The 19465-nt window shown below is 38.3% G+C and overlaps 2 protein-coding genes across 2 annotated transcripts in view; both read right to left on the bottom strand.

The window, feature by feature from the left end:
* The window catches only part of LOC141633350 (uncharacterized), a 114325-nt gene that overhangs the window by 93452 nt on the left and 1408 nt on the right, over positions 1–19465 (bottom strand). The window lies entirely within an intron of this gene.
* LOC141642562 (uncharacterized) lies at positions 13805–15292 on the bottom strand. The gene is made up of 2 exons (XM_074453994.1): positions 14176–15292; positions 13805–13939 (listed from the first exon to the last, which is right to left on the bottom strand). Exons 1-2 carry the CDS (start codon positions 15290–15292, stop codon positions 13905–13907), a joined length of 1152 nt encoding a protein of 383 aa, XP_074310095.1. The 3' UTR covers positions 13805–13904.

Raw genomic sequence — 19465 nt, 5'->3', positions numbered from 1 at the left:
ACGACGGCTCACACCGACATACCGACAAGAGCGGCATGCACCCTAAGGAAAGGAGACACTGCGACGGTTATAACCAGCGCGGTTGATACTCGGCCGAAACGATCAAGATGCCTTGGAAGCGTTAACACAATTGAGACACGCACTCTAGACTCGTTTCGCCAAGCCGAGGCGGGAACATAAAAGATACTCAATTAATAACGGAAGGAGGCAACCCGGACAAAGACGAAGACGCTAAAAGGACGGTTGAAGCTCGAATACTAGCACAAGAAAAAGAAGTGAAGTAAAAACCAGCTCTCATTAAAAAGGATCAAGCGATTACAAGGAATGTGGTCAACGGCCGTCCCTATAAGGGTAAGCCGAAAGACAACCTACTCAAGCTATACAAAATACAAAAAAAGGGCAAAGGGCTACGAGATATCATCCTACGTCTCTGCTTTTGCTCACCATCGGCAGCGATAGCGGCATCTCCTTGGCGAGTAACCCGGCGGCTATTCTAGCAAACCTCGGCGACCTCGGTTGCCCTTGCCCGCTTGGCTTCCTCCGAGGCCTCTTTAGCCTTCTCGGCCCGTAGCGCCTTCTCCTCCTCCGCCTTCGCCCTCACCGCCTCTTGACCTTCTCCGCCACGGCCTTTCTCCTTGGCTTCGAGCTTGTCATCAGCGACTTGTCGTATCGTCCCACGGAAAGGAACCATCAAGAGGGAAGAGCTCCTCAATCACTTCCCTAGCGACTCCTTCGGCTAAATCCCGGAATTCAAAGACACATGTTAGGGAGCATGACGGTTTGGAGCATCTCAATGTCCTTATCCTTTTGCCTAATAACGACATCTTTGATCCGAACCACCTCACTTTGGACCTTAAACAGTCCCCGGATTCATTCCTCTGCTTTGGAGGTAGAGGTCGGCGCGCCCCGAACGAACGAGTGTACACTTCTCCAAAGACTTAGCGATTCATGCCGCGGCCTCGGCCTTGGCTCTCTCAAAGAAGGACCTCTTTCTCAACGTCCCGCCGAGTTTTCTTTGCCCAAGAGCGCCCTCTCGGCCCCCCTAAGCCTCTCGCTCATTGAGAAGATCTGCTTGGCCTTCGCGGCCACCTTCTTAGTGGCGTTTAGCTCCAAGGTGGATTGAGCCACGACCTTCTCCTGCTCTACGATACGAGCACCGGTAAGACTGTTCCACCTCGCCGACTCCTTGATCGCTCCGTGCCTTCATCTATGAGTGGGAGAAGGAAACCTTCGGGATGAAGGGGAAGTGGCGACATTTTTATCACCTACCAGAGCGGGGAAGGAAACCTTACGGGATGAAGGGACGGTGGTGACATTTTGATCACCGCTGCGGTGGGGAGGGAAACCTTCGGGATGAAGAGTTCACGGTGACGTGTTGATCACCGGCCCGCACGAGCTCCCCTCCACTTCCGCCCAACAGAGCGGCGGACGGCGGGGCCGATCTACAAAATTTAAAGCAAGCATAAGTATCGACATACGCAGACATGCCGAAGAGCTGTCACGTGCGCGCCTAAGGAACCGGCTAAATGCGAAGCCACGAAAGAACAATACCGTGCTTGGCCTTCTTGGCCGAAACGCGCGTCTCCTCGTCGCCCAGCAGAATCAACGGTCGCGGTATAGGCCGTCTATTTTCTTTTTACGGAGAAGGGGCGAGCCCTCCTCCTCGTCGGAGTCATCCCGTTGGAGATACAAATGACCTCCACCGTCTCTTCCCGAACACGGGGGGGATGGAAGGCGGAGCGGTGTCGACGCCACCACCGCCGAGGACTTCGTTTTGCGCGTATGACGCGGCACGTTACTAACAACCTTCGCTCGGGTCTCCACCGCACTCAAGCTTTTCACCGGCCCGCGCATTCTATGAGATCGGTCGGCGACCTCCTGCGGTCATTGGGGAGAGCTTTGGGATGTAAGTTAGCAACGGTTTTATCTTTGTTCAGTCCCATTCTCCGGAGGATATCCTCAGACAGGTCCGGTCCAAAATGGCCTGCGAAGGAAACGAAGCAAGAGTTAAGTAGAAGAAATAAATCAAAGTTCAAAGACACAACGAGAACGGTGATGGGCCTCACACCGACCCCACTCACCCTGCGCTAGGGCCGGTATGAGGCCGACATGGCAAAGCGGCTCATCCTGAAGAATGATCTGCGTTGGAGGAATCCATCTTTTCGGCAGCCCACCCTTGTCTACCTCAAAAAGCCGCATTGCCAACCTCTCGTCCTCCGAGAGAAGAACCCTGCCAAAGCATCCATTTTGAGTTTCTTCCGGAGACCCATCCGTCGTGCTCCGCCTTAGTCTCACACCGCAAGTTAACTTGATCTTTGAAAGGAGCAGGGAAGCGGATAGTCGTTCGGCACCTTAACGTACACCCACCGACCCCGCCGGACCCTTGCAAGAGGAAAGTTTGTCGTGATGACATAACCCTTCTCCGTGTGCACGCTAAACCACCGGCGCGGCCAGAGAATGACGGCCTGGAGGTAGTGAAGTCGGCGAAATAAATTCACCGTTGGGGCCTCCCCTTGAAGAGACAAAGCGGACAAACCCGATTATGGTCCTCATGGCCAACGGGTGCAATTGGGCAACGGCAACGTTCATGGCCTTAAGGATGGCCACAACATACCCATTCAGCGGAAACCGGAGCCCAAACTCCAAATGTCGCATATATACGCCGGTGTGGCCGGTGGAGGGGGCAGACGGCTGACCCTCCTCCGGGATAACGATTTCGTAGCCCTCACCGAAGAAGAAATGTTTCTCGAAAAATATCTCACCGGAACAGCGGGCTAACTTATGGGTCCAAGTACAGTCAAGACGGACTTTACAAGCGAGGCCGTGATCCATAACGTACTTCCTCACGTTATTAGGACGAGCCTCCTCAACATCGTCACCAAAATCTTTCGCATCATCATCGACATCGAATCATCCTCCCATTCTTCCGAGTCGAGGATCGACTTCGGGAGAAGGGGACTGCGGCACGGCTTACTAGGCCCGGCGTCGGCAGAAGACATGTTTACAATGAAATTACAAAATTAAAAATTGGAAAGTTCGTTTGTTTACCTTGAGGAAAACGCTCACGGAGTAACAACTCGGAAATTAGAAGACAAAGAAACCCTTGGAAGTTTAGAGAGAAGGAAATTTTGGAGAATGAAATTGGTGGCCAATTTTTCGGAGCAATTGCCCTATTTATAGGGAAAAGCCCATGAAGCGGGACCAATCGAAAACTTGACCCATGAAGCGTCAACCAATCGGCGTGCGGACACGTGTCGGACATGCAACCACGGGATGTCAATCGTTTGCAACGATTATGTCAATCAATGCAACGGTGACCAAACGTCTTCAACACGCCTATTCAAATCTCTCCGCCTATTCACCCTCCTCAACAAACTCCCAAGCATCCGCTCTCCGCCGCCACATGATCGACCAAGCTAGACACCGCCGGCCGGGGCAATCAAAAATAACCGCGATCTCAACCCCGGTCTCGGCAGCGTCCCTTTCTTTTCCACATCGGATGCCCAATACACATCCATGTGGAGGGGGGATATGGTACGGCCTAAGAAAGACCAGGCAGAGGCAAAAGAAGCCGCCGAAGAAGAAGCCGATGCAGGAAAATTTTCTACAAACTACTTGCGCAGAATATACGCTCAGAAGTACATCGAAGCCCATACCACGGCATAGACTACGCTGGGGGCAAATTGATGGGGCATATTCTGCACCGCTGACCAAGTCAACATATTGAGCAAGGTCAAAGATGTCCACAAAGAAGTCAACGACTTAGACGCCTAGCCGATGCCGCCCATCGGCTGTCAACCTAGGTCCCCTAAGCACGACAACCCGCCAAAGGGACACATATCCGCGTACTCATATCCAAGACCCCTCGGCGGTGGGTCAACAGCGCCCGCCGGCCAGCCATAGGTCCCTCGGCCGAGGGGTAGATCAGTCTTTCCACCTGCTAGCCACTTGGCCACTTGGCCACTACGTGACAAAAGGTGAAGTCTATAAATACTCCTCAACCTTCATTGAGGAAAGGACTCCCATCCAATCCAGAAATACACAACTTAACCTAAATACACTATTCATCTGGTATAATCTTCCTTATCTCTTTACAATATATTCCTAGCCAATTAGCATACAACTTATACATCTGAGTTTACTGACTTGGGCGTCGGAGTGAGTACACTTGGCACCAAGCCAAGCCCTCAGTTCGTTCATTGTTGCAGGAGAGGCCGAGAGGAACGATTAAGACCAAAGGAGAGTCCAACTCAAGACATCATTCTACAAGCCACGGGTGGTAACAATACTTGCTCTGGAATTACACCCGGAACAATATTATTTACATTCATTTGTCATTATATAAAAGTATATTAATCAAAATTAAAATAAGATATTCACAAATTATTGATAAGTACAAAGTTTGATATCTATTTTTCAAGGAGTGTTAAAAGATAAATAAAGTTGCTGCTAATTTGCGAATCGAAATATCATATTACGACAAATGAGTAAATGTTTTGAAAAACTTTATTGTGCGATTGTTTCACAATTTAAAGTAAAAATGGTACCACGAGTAATAAAATAGATTTGAATGAGGCTTGAAGGTAAATCAAATACACTTATTATAGAAACATATATAAGGTTAAGATTCAATTCAAGCAATGATCAACATTAAAAAAAACATCATGAAAAACACATATAAGGTTAAGAGTAGCCTTTTCCTAACATAGTGAAGAATGTCTCTCTCAAATTTTTCTTCTGACAAATTTACATTATAATTTAGGGAGAGATACGAATTGGGGAAGGGTGAGACTTGTTCGTCATGCATAGTACGATGCTTTAACCACCTTTAGGCAAAAATATAAAAATAAATGAAAAAATTTAAACCTAAAAGGGGGTCACGTACTTGCCAACTCTTCTATAATTCTCTACCGCATTAATATTCTCATGAAGTTTATAACATTTATTTCATATTAATAAAAAAAAATGATTATATTGCTTCGTAAATTTGTGATTTATAACTTTTAGCTAACTTATTTGAACTTGCTTAAATTTATATATCTTAAGTAAAAAATATTAATTACAAATATGATAAAGATAAAGGTGATCTTTAATTTCCTCGGAGATAAAAAAAACTCTATTTTTATTTTCTTATAATATACTAATTAAAGGTTATAATGTAAAACAGGAAATTACACCACAATCTACTATTTCAATATGTCGATGATCAACACTCAAAATAGCACATTTGTTATTTAAATAGTGTAAAAACTCTCAAAATGCTAAAAAAAAAAAAAAAAAAAAAGTTCAATCTGTCGTTATCAAACAAAACTAAGTTTCTGCATTTTTTTGTCATGTTCAACTTAATCTTCACGGGATGTAAAAATAACGAAGTTCAGAAAGTAGCGGTTAGTTTTCTGTTAGTAAGATGGACTTTTCAAGAGAGAGATGAAAGTTTTGCATTTTAGACCGTTTTATGTGTGAACCGAAGGGATTAAGTAATGGCCTAAAGGTTGTTTCGCGTGGGAATGCGGTTGATTTCGACGAGTTGGTTGACTAAATTTTTTCCTTACTAGATCTAGAAAGGGGATAATAATTATGAGATAATAAAATTTGAACAAAAAAGGACAATAAAAATGAGATGGAGGTAATAAGATTTATTTATGCAAAATGAAATAAATAGCAAAGTTCGTGTATATATAAAATATTCAAACTTATTCAGTTTACAAACATAGTACCCAAACACTTTGTCTTCGTACCTGGAATGGAGGTAGGGGAGGGGACGAGAAAAAGACTAGGAAGGGAAAGGGGGAGAGGTAAGATTGCTTCTTAAACTTTTATTTGTTTAAGGAGAAATAAATTGTCTTCGATAAGGGAGACCATGATCCATATCATCTGGAGTAGAGATTGGTGTTTCATGGAGGTGAATGTGATTTATGACTTCTTATATGTAAAATGTGGCAGAAAGGTAGTGATAATGGTAGTGGATTGGAGGTTGTTTCAAGTAGTAAGAACTAATCACAATGGCTAATGTTTTATTTTGCGGCTAAATTACTGGGGTGGAGGGAGGGTGCATTTGTGGAGGGTGATGAATTTAACGAGGATGGTGATAATAAATAAGGTTATTTATCAGCAAAATATCGCTTGCATTAAAACATATATGTAACGTGAATAATAACAAGAAACCTCAAAAGATCATACTGATAAACTTAATCTTGATCCCATCAATCCAAATTAAAGTAAAATCTTAATTCTAACAACATTGTGGAGAGTAAGGATTAGTTTCCATTGGCTTGTGGATTTTTGTAGAAGTAGGGGTTTAGTTTTTCCCTTGGTTGGATAAATTTGAGAGAAGTTTCGAAGACAAGGATCGATCTTTTAAGGGATGAGATTGTTTTAGATCATGTGTGTGAATAGGGAAGAAAAATAGAGGTCTGCGTGAAAGATTTTGTTTCAAATGAGAAGATGGGGGCCAAGACTATTATTATTGGAGGGGTGGTCATAAGCAGCCCGAGCCATGTAGTATTGCATTGGAATTTGGTTCACATTCAAAGGTATGTCTATAGTTTGACCGGAAGATATAACATTTAACTACCTGTAAATGTTTTTACGTAACTACCATTTGACCCAACAATGATTAAATTATGGTTGTTATTCCAAAGATGAAGATTTGTTGCATCATTGAGTTGATTATGCAAAGTAGATATTATAGTTTTCTTTGACCAATTGAAAAACAAACAGGTATTAATTAACAAAATCTAAAAACTCTCAGTCCCAAGTATCATATATATAAACTTCATATTGGTTTTATTTTCCTAAAAAAAACAACATTGTCGAGAGCAAGGGTTAGTTCTCATTGGATGGTGGATTTTTCTAGATGTAGGAGATTAGTTTTTCACTTGGTTGGATAAATTTGAGATAAAGTTTAGGAGACAATGATTCATCTTTTAAGGGATGAGATTGTTATAGATCATGTGCGTGAATAGGGAAGAAAAATAGGGGTCTGCGTGAAAGATTTTGTTTCAAATGAGAAGATGGGGGCCAAGACTATTGCTATAGGGGGGGAGATTCGTTGCATCATTGAGTTGATTATGCAGAGTAGAAATTATTGTTTTCCTTGACCAATTGAAAAATAAACGGTAATAATGAACAAATTCTAAAAACTATCAGTCCAAGTATCATATATATAAAATCTTCGTATTGGTTTATTTTCCTAAAAAAAGTATTTTATTAATCAAACACTCTTTTATTCTTATGTTAATATTATGTTAACGGGAATTGTTTGTTGGTCATGCGGAATACATAAAATCTTAGACATTAACGATGTACTATATGTCTATATTCCATTTTATTGTGAAATTTATCACACATTATTTTAATAACCGTGCAACGCACGGGCAAGAAAACTAGTATTGAGTATAGGAGGAGATAAAATACGATTACATAAAATAAAACTATGTCTCTAGCATCACTACAACTCTACAATCCTATTTACATGCCATTATACCACAATTAGAAGACTATGTATATTTAATTACCAAATTCTATTTATATGCACATATAAATATATGCGTACCCTCCAAATTTTCACCCATGTTCTATTGTGTAGACTATTTGGATATGCCCTCATGCATTAGCTTTTTCTTTTTTATCTATGTGTTATTTCTTTGTAGGAATAGTTATTATTATTAATCGGAATTTATTTTCGCAGTACACATTTTACTTAATGTAGTACTTTTTACACGTTTTTTTTCCATTTGTATACCCCTAACTAAAAATCAACATAATCTCTCCATTGTTAACCCAAAAAGGCAAAAACCTCTCGCTTTCAACCAATTTCTTCGATTAGAAATGTTAATTTGGGTGTAGAGCTAGTTTATAATTGTTAATTGCATGATTATGGATAGATTATATTTCGTTTCTATCATTTTGTTGGACTTTTTTTAAAAAAAATTAGGGTTCGTCTTGATTACAAATTATGTTCACTGGGTTGTTTGGTGGTGGTGGGATAGGCGTGGGTGGAGTACGACTAGGGATGGGTGATGTAGGCAAGGGTGGTGGCGCAGGCGGAGGGCGGTGTAGATGTAAAGCAGCGAGAAAAGAATAATGTTTGCTTCAGGGGAAAGTTGCGTCGGGATGCAGCCTTGTGGTCGCCGGCGGTAGGTACGGGAAGGGTGATCGTGCAATGGGAATATGCGGTGGTGGAGGGTGGTCAACGGTGGTGGTAAATGGTTGTCAACGGTGATAGTGGTGTTGTTGAGAGTTTGCTTTTTTTTTCTCGTTTTCTTCTTGACGTAGTACATGTGTGAGATGGGAGGGAGAAATGACAAGGGTAAGATGGTCAAAGTGTACTACGATGAGTAAAATTTGTACTGCGTAAATCAACACCTTATTAATTTGTGTGCATGATATATTGATTTGTTCAAGTATTGCTTTACGTAGATGTATTATCATTACTTGAATCTAGTTTTTTTTTTTTTTTTTTTTTTTTTGCAGTCTTAATGGATCTTTGACATGGTGATGACAGCATTGGAATTGCAAAAATACTCGGGTAAGACAATTTTACACAAATTTAGTGTAGAACGGGATCTATTAGTATTCACTTCTTTACTTCTATTAACAAGAGTGTGTTTCAATCCTTTTTTCAAATATAAGTGTAAAATTGTAATAATGGAAGGATATAGATCTTTTTTTTACAACGAATATTTGAGCAGATCAAGTAAGAGTATGTTTAGATCCGTTTTTCAATTATATAAGTGTAAAACCATATAACGGAAGAATATAGATTTTTTTTTATAACGAATATTTAAGCAGATCACGTAGTAGTATAGTATAAGATGAGAATTAGTCAAATTGTATAATGTCATATACGTGATCTTCTAAGATGTTTATTTAACCCAAATTTTACTTCCTTACTCGGTAAGTAGGTATATAAACATGAGCGTGCTTCTCCACCCTCTCATAACATATATAGTCAATTACTCATTTATTATATGAATCCATTGTATAGTTTACTGTATAACTTATCTTCCCTGTATCTTTGTGTCCATGTAAACCTTTCACTTGACATGGTGTAATATACAACGATTTTCATGACAGGTTATACAAGTTCATTACAAGACTAAGCACAAATTCTAAAATAAGACGGTCTCAATTCTCACACTATGAAACGGTGCCTTTCTTAAAATAAATTTCATTTTTACTGTTATAATTAAATAAAAGGACAATTTTATATAAATTGAATGTCTTACAGTGCGAGACCGTGTCATACAATAATTACTGCACAACTGGGTAACGTCGAAGAGAAATCATTATTACATAAAGTCATAATCTCATGAGTTTTCAATATGCTTCGAGTCTATGACCTAGCTATGCACTGATTACTTCCTACGACATCGGAGTATTTTCGAGAGTTTGTGGTACGCGGGGTTCAAACCAAAAGTTAAGTTCTGCTATAACAAATATAAATTAAAAATTACAGAGGTTTTCCACATAAAAAACATCCAACATAAGGTTTTTCCCACAAAAACCATCCAACATTCAAACTCATGCTATAAGTAATCCTAAGTTTCTTGCTTGGAAGGAATATACAAGGTTTTCATACATTCTTAGGTAATTTTAAGTTAAAAAATTATTTATTAAGAATGGTGCCACTAAAATTCGATACCATTTGGACAATCGTCTTCATAGTGTTATTTTACACCGTACGACTTTTTTTAACATAATTAACAAAGTATAGAGTATTTTATGGTTAAGATAATGATTTATTATTATCGTTGTGAATACGATAGAACATGTATGGTTTTTTATATATTCAACTATGAAGAAGAAATATTGAGTTATGTGACTTATGTCTAAAGAAGTTTTCATTCATGCGGATTTGCAGCTGTAAATCCCGAACTTTACAGTATGTGTTTTGTTGTACGCAATCAAGTAATCACTTTTGCATTGATATAATACGGAGAACTCATATATTATCATCTATTCATCTTGCAAGACTTTGAAGAAAAAACTAATCAGACGAAAGATTTTCAGACCATGTTCATGTTTAACTATATGAAAATAGATTAAACTATAGTTTATGTGCTATATAAATAAGAGTTTTTTGTCAAATACAACCTTTAAAAAACTTTTTTTTCGAAACACCACCTTTAAAAAATAAGTTTGTAAAACACAACCTTTAATAATTTTTTTTTTGTAATACACGACATTTTGGTCAGAGTTTAACCACTTACAATAGGGTGACTTTAAATCAATATTTGAGGTAGCAAACGAGTTCCATTTGAGGTCTTCTTAGACTCTTTGGAAAGGTGGAAGTACAAGCTTTCCAATGGTTACCAATACGGCGGTGATAGGTGGGTTTATGTGGGGTCTATTGGTATGTAAAGTAAGGTTGGTCAAAGAGTGAATTGGAGAGAGAAACAAAGCAGAAAAACACCAATTCACTCCTTGACCAACCTTACTTTACACACTAATAAACCTCGCATAAGGGCACCTATCACCGCCGTATTGATAATGCCGGGAAAGCTTGTACTCCCACCTTTCCAACGAGTCTAAAAACACCTCAAACCGACCCCGTTTGCTATCTCAAACATCGACTCAAAGTCACCCCATTGCAAGTGTTCAAACTCTAGCCAAAATGTCGTGTTTAACAAAAAAAAAATTATTAAAGGTTGTGTTTCACAAACTTTTTTTTTAAAGGTCGTGTTTGGAAAAAAAAGTTTTTTAAAGGTTGTGTTTGACAAAAAACCCTATAAATAAATAGATTAAAGTACACAAAGATCATGTTCTTTCTGACTTAATTTCAACTCATTTTACTTTAACTCAATTTTATTCAATTTAACTCAATTCAGCTCAGCCCCATGCAACACAGCTCTGAAAGATTGTAATGCTTGATTATTATTGATAAATCAATGCGGTATATATACAATATAGACATACGATACTAAGAGATACCAAACCCTAATTACAAGAGATATTTTACCTAATATAATACATCCAATATATTTAGTAAATAATAACTTATTTACACAATATTCTAACACACCCCCTCAGTCGAAGCGGGAGGCTTGCAAACGCTTAGACTGTCTCGAAAGTCAAGAAACAGAACACCGGGCAAGCCCTTAGTAAAAATATCGGCAATTTGCGACCGTGAGGGAACATGGTGGGCACGAACATCACCGCGAGCTACCTTTTCACGGACAAAATGAATGTCAAGCTCAATATGCTTAGTCTGTTGATGTTGGATTCGATTTCCTGAGAGATAAATGGCACTGACATTATCACAATAAACAATGGTAGCTTTAGCCAAAGGATGGTGAAGTTCTAGCAATAAATTGCGTAACCAGCAAGACTCGGAGACAACGTTAGCGACCCCTCTGTACTCGGCCTCTGCACTCGATTTTGACAAAGTAGGTTGCCGTTTCGAAGCCAACGAAACAAGATTGGTCTCGAGAAACACACAATAGCCGCTGGTATAACGGCGAGTGTCAGGACACCCGGCCCAATCAGCGTCAGTATACGTGACAAGTGAATCGGTTTTGGACCGATTAAGCCAAAGACCATACTCAATAGTCCCCTGAACATATCTCAAAACCCGCTTTAAAGCGTTCATATGCGATTCCATGGGATTGTGCATGAAGAGACATACCTGCTGAACTGCATAGGAAATATCCGGTCGGGTGAAAGTGAGATATTGTAACGCACCAGCAAGGCTGCGATACAAGGATGCGTCGGAGCAAGGAGTGGAGGGTACCGAGCTCAACTTAGGCTTAGGCTTTGTGTCAACGGGTGTAGAACTGGGCTTGCACATCGACATACCCGCGCGTTCAAGAATTTCTTTAGCATATTTGGACTGAGAAAGAAACATACCCGAGGCTTGTCGACGAACCGCTATTCCAAGGAAATAGCTAAGAGGACCCAAATCTTTCATTGCAAATTCCGAGCTTAATTGAGCAATGATAGTGCGACGTAAAGCAGCTGATGATGAAACAAGTACTATATCATCCACATATAGGAGAAGAAAAACCGTGTCTCTCCCGTTCTTGTAGATGAATAAAGAATGATCACACTTGCTATTAGTAAATCCCATTTTCAAAACAAAATTAGCAAACCGAGTGTACCAAGCTCGAGGTGCTTGTTTCAAACCATAAAGGGACTTATGGAGAAGACACACATGGTTAGGAAATTTCGGATCCCTATAGCCAACTGGCTGGTGCATGTACACGGTCTCATGGAGGTCACCGTGTAAAAACGCATTTTTGACATCAAGTTGATTGATATCCCAACCGTGAGCAAGTGCAAGAGAAAGAACGACACGAATCGTGGACGGTTTAACAACCGGACTAAAAGTCTCACCGCAATCCACACCTACTTGCTGAGTCTTGCCATCACCCACAAGGTGAGCCTTATACCGCTCAAAAGAACCGTGAGAATTATATTTATGACGAAAAATCCACATAGTCCGAATAACATTCACATGAGATGGACGAGGTATTAAACTCCACGTCTTATTGCTAATAAGAGCATTATATTCGTCATCCATAGCCAATTTCCAATTAGGGTCATTAAGGGCAGACACGGGATTACGGGGCAATGGTGAAATAGCAACAGTAGTATTTAGATCAAGCATAGTTTTTGGTTTACGGATGCCATGGTCGCCGCGTGTGACTGCTTTCGTGACAGGTTGAGGAATTGGAACAGGGGACGAAGTAGGAGATGAATGTAGGGGGTCGTTATGTGGGGTATTGGGCACGGTTTGAGGCTGTGTAGGTGACGGAGGGATAGGAGCAGGGGTAGGGGACAACACTGAAGTACTAGGCTGGCCACTAGTGGGTGACGCATGGGAAGTTGCAGGCTGTCCATTGGTGGGTGACACGGGTGGTGTAGGAGGGTCAGGGGGATGGTTTTGCTGGTGATGGATAACAGCGGGGTGAACGAAACTCTCAAGAAAATCATAGTCGGGCAAGCGAGATGGTTGTTTTTCAGTGAAGGGAAAACGGGACTCATAAAAAATAACATGACGACTTATTTGAATTTTCTTTGTAAGAGGGTCATAGCATTTGTAACCACGATGATTTTCCGGATAGCCAAGAAACACACTCGGAGTGGACCGAGGTTGAAGCTTGTGAATTTTGGTAGACGGAATTAGTGGGTAACAAAGACAACCGAAGACTCGAATATGGTCATATGAAGGCAATTTCGAGTAAAGGGCATAAACAAGGGAGTTCATTGCTAGTTGTTTATTTGGAAGAATATTAAGTAAATAGGTGGCCATTTGAAGAGCGTGATGCCAAAAGTTCGATGGAACGGATGAACGAATCAGTAAAGTCCTAACAACATTATTTATGGTACGAATTTTGCGTTCGGCCTTTCCATTTTGGGGTGATGTATATGGGCACGAAAAACGAAACGAGGTTCCGTGTTTCTCACACCACGCCCAAAATGGAGCATTGTCAAATTCCCTACCATTGTCACATTGTATAGCTTTTATATTTCGCTCAAATTGGGTTTTAATAAATTTTCGAAAAGTGACAAAAATGTCATAGACTTTAGATTTGTGAGACAACGGAAAAGTCCAAACAAAATTGGTAAAATCATCTAGTAAAACCAAATAAAATCGGTGACCCGAGGAGCTCGAAACTGGAGACGTCCAAAGATCACAGTGAATAATATCGAATGGCAATACAGTGCGAGTATTTGAAGCATAAAATGGCTGTTTTAGTATTTTTCCAATTGAACAAGTAGAGCAAACTAAAGGTATTTTATTCGAACTACACGGAATACAATTTTTAATACGCAACGAATTAAAAACTGGAGCTCCGGGATGTCCTAATCTGTCATGCCAAAGGGAAGGAGAGACAACGGTGAAAGCAGCTGGAATTTTTGTGTCGGTCAAGGTAATAGGGTAGAGCTCGCCACGACTATCACATCTCATGAGACGCGTCCCCGTCTTGTAATCCTTCACATAAAAACCAAAAGGATCAAATTCTACGGCGACCGAATTATCTTTAGTAAACTTTCGGACAGAGACAAGATTTTTGACAATTTGGGGTACATGTATGATATTCTTAAGGTGAAGGGGAGGGTGCGGGTTTTCTAGAGTAGCGTGCCTATGACCACTAATAGGAATAGACTGACCATTTCCAACAATTATACCGTTATTAATGCTCGAATTAACATAAGATGAGAGTTTACCTGCATCAGACGTCATATGCGAAGTTGCACCGGTATCCATAAACCATCTCGGATCAGGAGGATTCAACCCAAGAGTATACATAGCTTGCTCAATATCCGTCGCACTAGGAGGATTTTCAGCCGAGTAAGCTTGAGGTCTTGGAGCGAAAGTAGGCCGTGGACTAGGCTGCCTAGGCCAAGTACCATACCCATGAGTCGGATATGGACAAGGAGGATAGGGCCAGTTCGAAGGACCCCATGGCCAGCCGCCATAGCCACCCCACGGTGCAGAAACAGGAGCGCCACCACCGTTTGCTGAACCGCTGCTTGAGTTCGACTCATTCTGCTTCCCATTCTTGCCCTTGTTATTACCTTTCTTCTTGTTATTCCCATTCTTATTCCCATTATTTTTATTTGAAGATGCAGGGGGTTTACCAAGAATTGATTGAGATGATGAATTAGAGCCATCATCAGGGTGTCTAACATACATCGCGGAGGAGGATGCAGGTGCTTTCGCGATGCTCGCTTCTTCTAAAGTGAGCATGGAGCGAGCACGGTAAAACTGAGGCAGGGGTTCTTTTTGGCGAATGATGGTTCCTACGTTTTGATAGACAGAGGAGAGTCCGGACACGAGTTGGAGAACCAGACGATTGTTGGAAACAGGAGCACCTACGTTCTTCAACTGGTCCGAAAGGCTCTTTAGCCTCTGACAATAAGCGGAGACAGATGCAAAATCCCCCATAGAGGTAGAGGAGAATTCTTGCTCAAGAGTAACAGCACGGCTGTGTTGATTATCTTGAAAGATGTCTTCGATCCATTTCCAACACTCCATGGCGGTGGAATCGGGTTCAACGATAGTTTCAAGCAAGTCCGTAGAAACCGTCGCATAAATCCATTGAAGGACCATCGCATCAATTGTCTCCCACATCTCTTTTTCATCATCCGTGGCAGGAGGAGCGGGCTTCCCTGATTTCGGAGGAATGATATGATGAAGCACACGAGTAGATTTCGCATGATTCGTGAATAGGGCGACCCAGAGAGGATACTGATCGTTATCCATCCCAAGGGTAACGGTGACGTGATTGCGAATTTGCGTGACGGCTAGGAAATTTGGATGATCTTGGTTCTTCTTCGACATGGCTGCAAGTTTAGGGACGAGAGGTCGAGGGAGAAGATGCAGCCGAGAGGAAGGAGACTAGGGTAGCGGAAGCGATTTGTTAGATCGATTTAACCTAGGAAGCTAATACCATGAAAGATTGTAATGCTTGATTATTATTGATAAATCAATGAGGTATATATACAATATAGACATACGATACTAAGAGATACCAAACCCTAATTACAAGAGATATTTTACCTAATATAATACATCCAATATATTTAGTAAATAATAACTTATTTACACAATATTCTAACAAGCTCAACTTAGTTAAGCTCAGCTTAGCTCTTAGTCCATGTTCTTTCGAACTTAATTTCAGCATCATACAATCCAGTACATACAGTTCATTTTAGCTCATCTCTTTACAAATTATCTCTTATTTCAGTTCAGTTCAGCTCCTTTCATTTAGTTTAGTTTAGTTTAGTTTAGTTAAGTTCAGTTCAACTTTGTCCAGTTCAGCTTAACTTTATTCAGATTAACTTTTACTTCAACTCTATTTAGTTCTTTTAGCTCAGCTCAATTCCATTAAATTCAATTCAGCTTATTCAACCGATATGAAAAGAGATCAAATATTAATCATTAGTTATAATAATATAACCTATTGTTTTTGCAAGTGCCAAACAAGTTTTAATATAGTTGTTCAAGAGTGTTTTGCAATGTTAATTATATATATATCCAGGATTTGAAGATACTATATGGCTTTTGAATTGTAACTAACCCACCATTATGCGTTGAAATTGTTACCTTTCTTAGAAAATGCGAGAAAAAAATTGAGATATGTTTTTACGAGCATTTTAACTATACACGTTTTAACATTTTCAGTTACTACATTTTACTCGGTAGAGTATTATAAATAGGCCCGTGCATCGCACGGGCATTAAATCTAGTATATATATATATATATATATATATATATATATATATATATATATATATATATATAAAACTGGGTTGAAGCGTTGTGGATGCGACACGTGTCAACCCAGCATTATATATATATATATATATATTAATTACAGCTGAACATTAAATATAAACCTAATATGCTACATAAATCTCAGCAAAGTATTAATTAGAATTAAATAAATGTATTATAAAATTACATATAACAATTACGATGATTTGATTCTAAATTTATTAAAAAATTATCTTGATAAAAAATTTAAAATGTAAATAATTACGTTGCAAAAACAACATCAGAGCCTTAATCCCAAAATGATTTGGGGTCGGCTGACATGAATCATCCTTTAGAACCATCCATAGGTGCGTACACCTCAAAAAGCGAATAGAAAAGGAAAATGAAAAATAAATGGGGAGCGAAAATGTAATGGAAAGTCAAGGTAAACTTACAGGTTTTAAAATCGAATTTCAGATTTTATTTATAAAAACTTAAAATTTAAATCGAGAGAAAAGATTAAAACGATTTTGAAAACCGAAATAGAGTTAAGGATCCGGAATGCCTTAAAAGTAAACCAAGTAAAATATATAAGAAATTGGTCGGTAAAAATGTAATAAAGGAGAGAAGAACAAATAATTTAATTTTTTAAATTAAATAAAAACACTAAATATGTCAAAAAAATATATCAAATACTAGAAATCAACATGTATCCTTTCCCTCCATTGTGCCCTCTCCGTCACCATACTCCCCTCAAGCCCCAGAAATCTCATATCATGCTCTATCACTCTCAACCATGTCTGTCTCGGTCTTCCTCTACCTCTAAGAACCTTTTCTGTTCTCCAAGTCTCGGCCTCCTAACTGGTGCGTCCATAGGTCTCCTTCTCACATGGGCCAAACCATCTTAGTCGGTTTTCCATCATCTTGTCCTCTATTGGCGCCACTTTTACCTTTTCCCTAATCACCTCATTCCTTAATCGATCTTTCCTTGTATGTCCGCACATCCATCTTAACATACGCATCTCCGCCACACTCATCTTTTGAATGTGACAATGTAAATAATTACGTTCATTGCGAAAAATGCTTTCAATTGAGTATAATTTTCATTATATTTTTTGAAATATTTTGATATGTAGAGATGATTAAAGTGAGTGCTCACAATGATTAAAATTTACGTAAAAAAAAAAACATTTTAAGAAAGTGATAAAACTTAGATTATTACATCCATTATGAAAAATATATTTGGAAGAGTTATTGTATTTGTTAAAAACAGAACTTAAAGAATATTACAAGAGGTAAGTTTTTTGCGAAAGTGGTAACTAAGCCCCTTAACTTTGTTCAATTGTGAAATTAAGCCTCATAAGTTTCATTTGGAGCAATCAAGCAACCTTAAGTTTCACAAAAAGTAAAATTCAACCCCGTTTTTTAAAATTTCACCAAATTCTTATATTAAAATCACTTTTAATTCAATTTATCAAATATAAAATATTTTGTTTTATAATTTTAGAACTTTCATATTTATATTAAATACTGAGAATTGTTTTTTTTTTTTTTGAATTTTATAGTATATAGACAATTTATTATATATGTGTGAATACTATATAAATTATACTCTCAATGATTAATAAATTATGTAGAAATTCGTAAAGTTGCAATTAGTAATTTTTACTCCCTCTTATTCACTATATTCTTCCCCTTTCCTTTTTGCACAAGGAATAAGAAACCGATTTTGGACCAAACAAAACACACTACCCCACATGTAATTTAATTTGGACCACACAAATCAACCCAAAAAAAGAAATAGGGAAGAAAACCCGAATAATCCGAATAAGGAAATAGGGAAGAAAATGGTGAATAGGAGGGAGTATTATTTAATAAATTGTTTAATAATAATATAAAATGATTTTAATATAAGAATTTGGTGGAAATTTAGAAAATGGGGTTGAATTTCACTTTTGGGTGACACTTAAGGAGCTTGATTGTTTCAAACGAAACTTATGGGGCCTAATTTCACAATTAAATAAAGTTAAGAGAATTAATTACCACTTTTGCGAATAAGTTTTTATAGTGTGGTAATGAAAAAAAATTATATTGCGAGAAATTAAAATACATATGAGATTTTGATAGGTTTAAATAGTGTGAAAACGAGTATATGTACAAGTATGTATGTACAGAGTGATCGCGAGTGCATTTGAATAATCAAAACAAAAGTAATAATGATTATCAAGTAATATAGTATTATAAACGACATAAAAAAGTATAAAATACGTTACATTTTCTTTTAATATCTTCAATTAAATATGTATATACGTCAAGTATAAAATATTGATTATGACTAACTAAATATTACATTTAGACTAAATACTTTATATATCTATAATCTATAATCTATAATAATTATTAAAAGGCTACCTAAAATGACCAATTAAGTCCACGTAGACAATGCCATGTAGGATAAAAAAAGACACGCAGACATTTGAAGCTTACATCAGCCGCATAACCCAAATGTCACACACATATTCATACCCAATTACCCCGTCTCTTATCATCAATGTTCCTACCGACAACGACAATCCCCCTTTTTCTGCTCATTTCGTCAGCCGACATTAATTTATTATTACATGGCATTAATTTAATTCATTTGTCTATAAATTATATTAATTCACTAATCTATAATATGAAAAGATGTTATCTATATTCTTAAATTATTTGTGTATATTAAATATATTGTTTTCAAAAAAATTATGTAACTCTTAGAAATTTACATCAAAATTTCATAGTAATTTATAATTAATATTGAAATTTTAATTGAATTTTTGTGATAAAACACGTTAATAAAATTAATAACTTATAACTAAAAATAAAATTTTAATTGAAATTTTTGTAATAAAACATGTTAATAAATTAATTAAAACTTATTAATTAAAACTCTTCATATTACTTACCACCCACCATTTTTATTAACATTTTTTCTTATTTAATTCATTTTTTTAATTAAAATTGGTTAAAACTCTTAATAATACTTAACATCCATCAAATTAATTAAAAGTTTTTCCTATTTAATTAATTTTTATAAAATAATATGTTAATAAATTGCAATGGCGTCTCGCCATACTGCAATGTCGTAAAACATGGGCTCATGTATGAGACAACTTTCCAAATAGAGGAGGATAGATATGAATCATCCAAAAAAAATTGACTCACATAATCCTTCGCATTGGAGTCAGCCTTGTGTTCAAGCAGGGTTTTCATAGTCA

Source organism: Silene latifolia, chromosome 1, assembly GCF_048544455.1.
Source record: "Silene latifolia isolate original U9 population chromosome 1, ASM4854445v1, whole genome shotgun sequence".
NCBI lineage: Eukaryota > Viridiplantae > Streptophyta > Magnoliopsida > Caryophyllales > Caryophyllaceae > Silene > Silene latifolia.
Note: the sequence above shows the minus strand (reverse complement) of the source record. Positions and strands in the feature narration are given on the sequence as shown.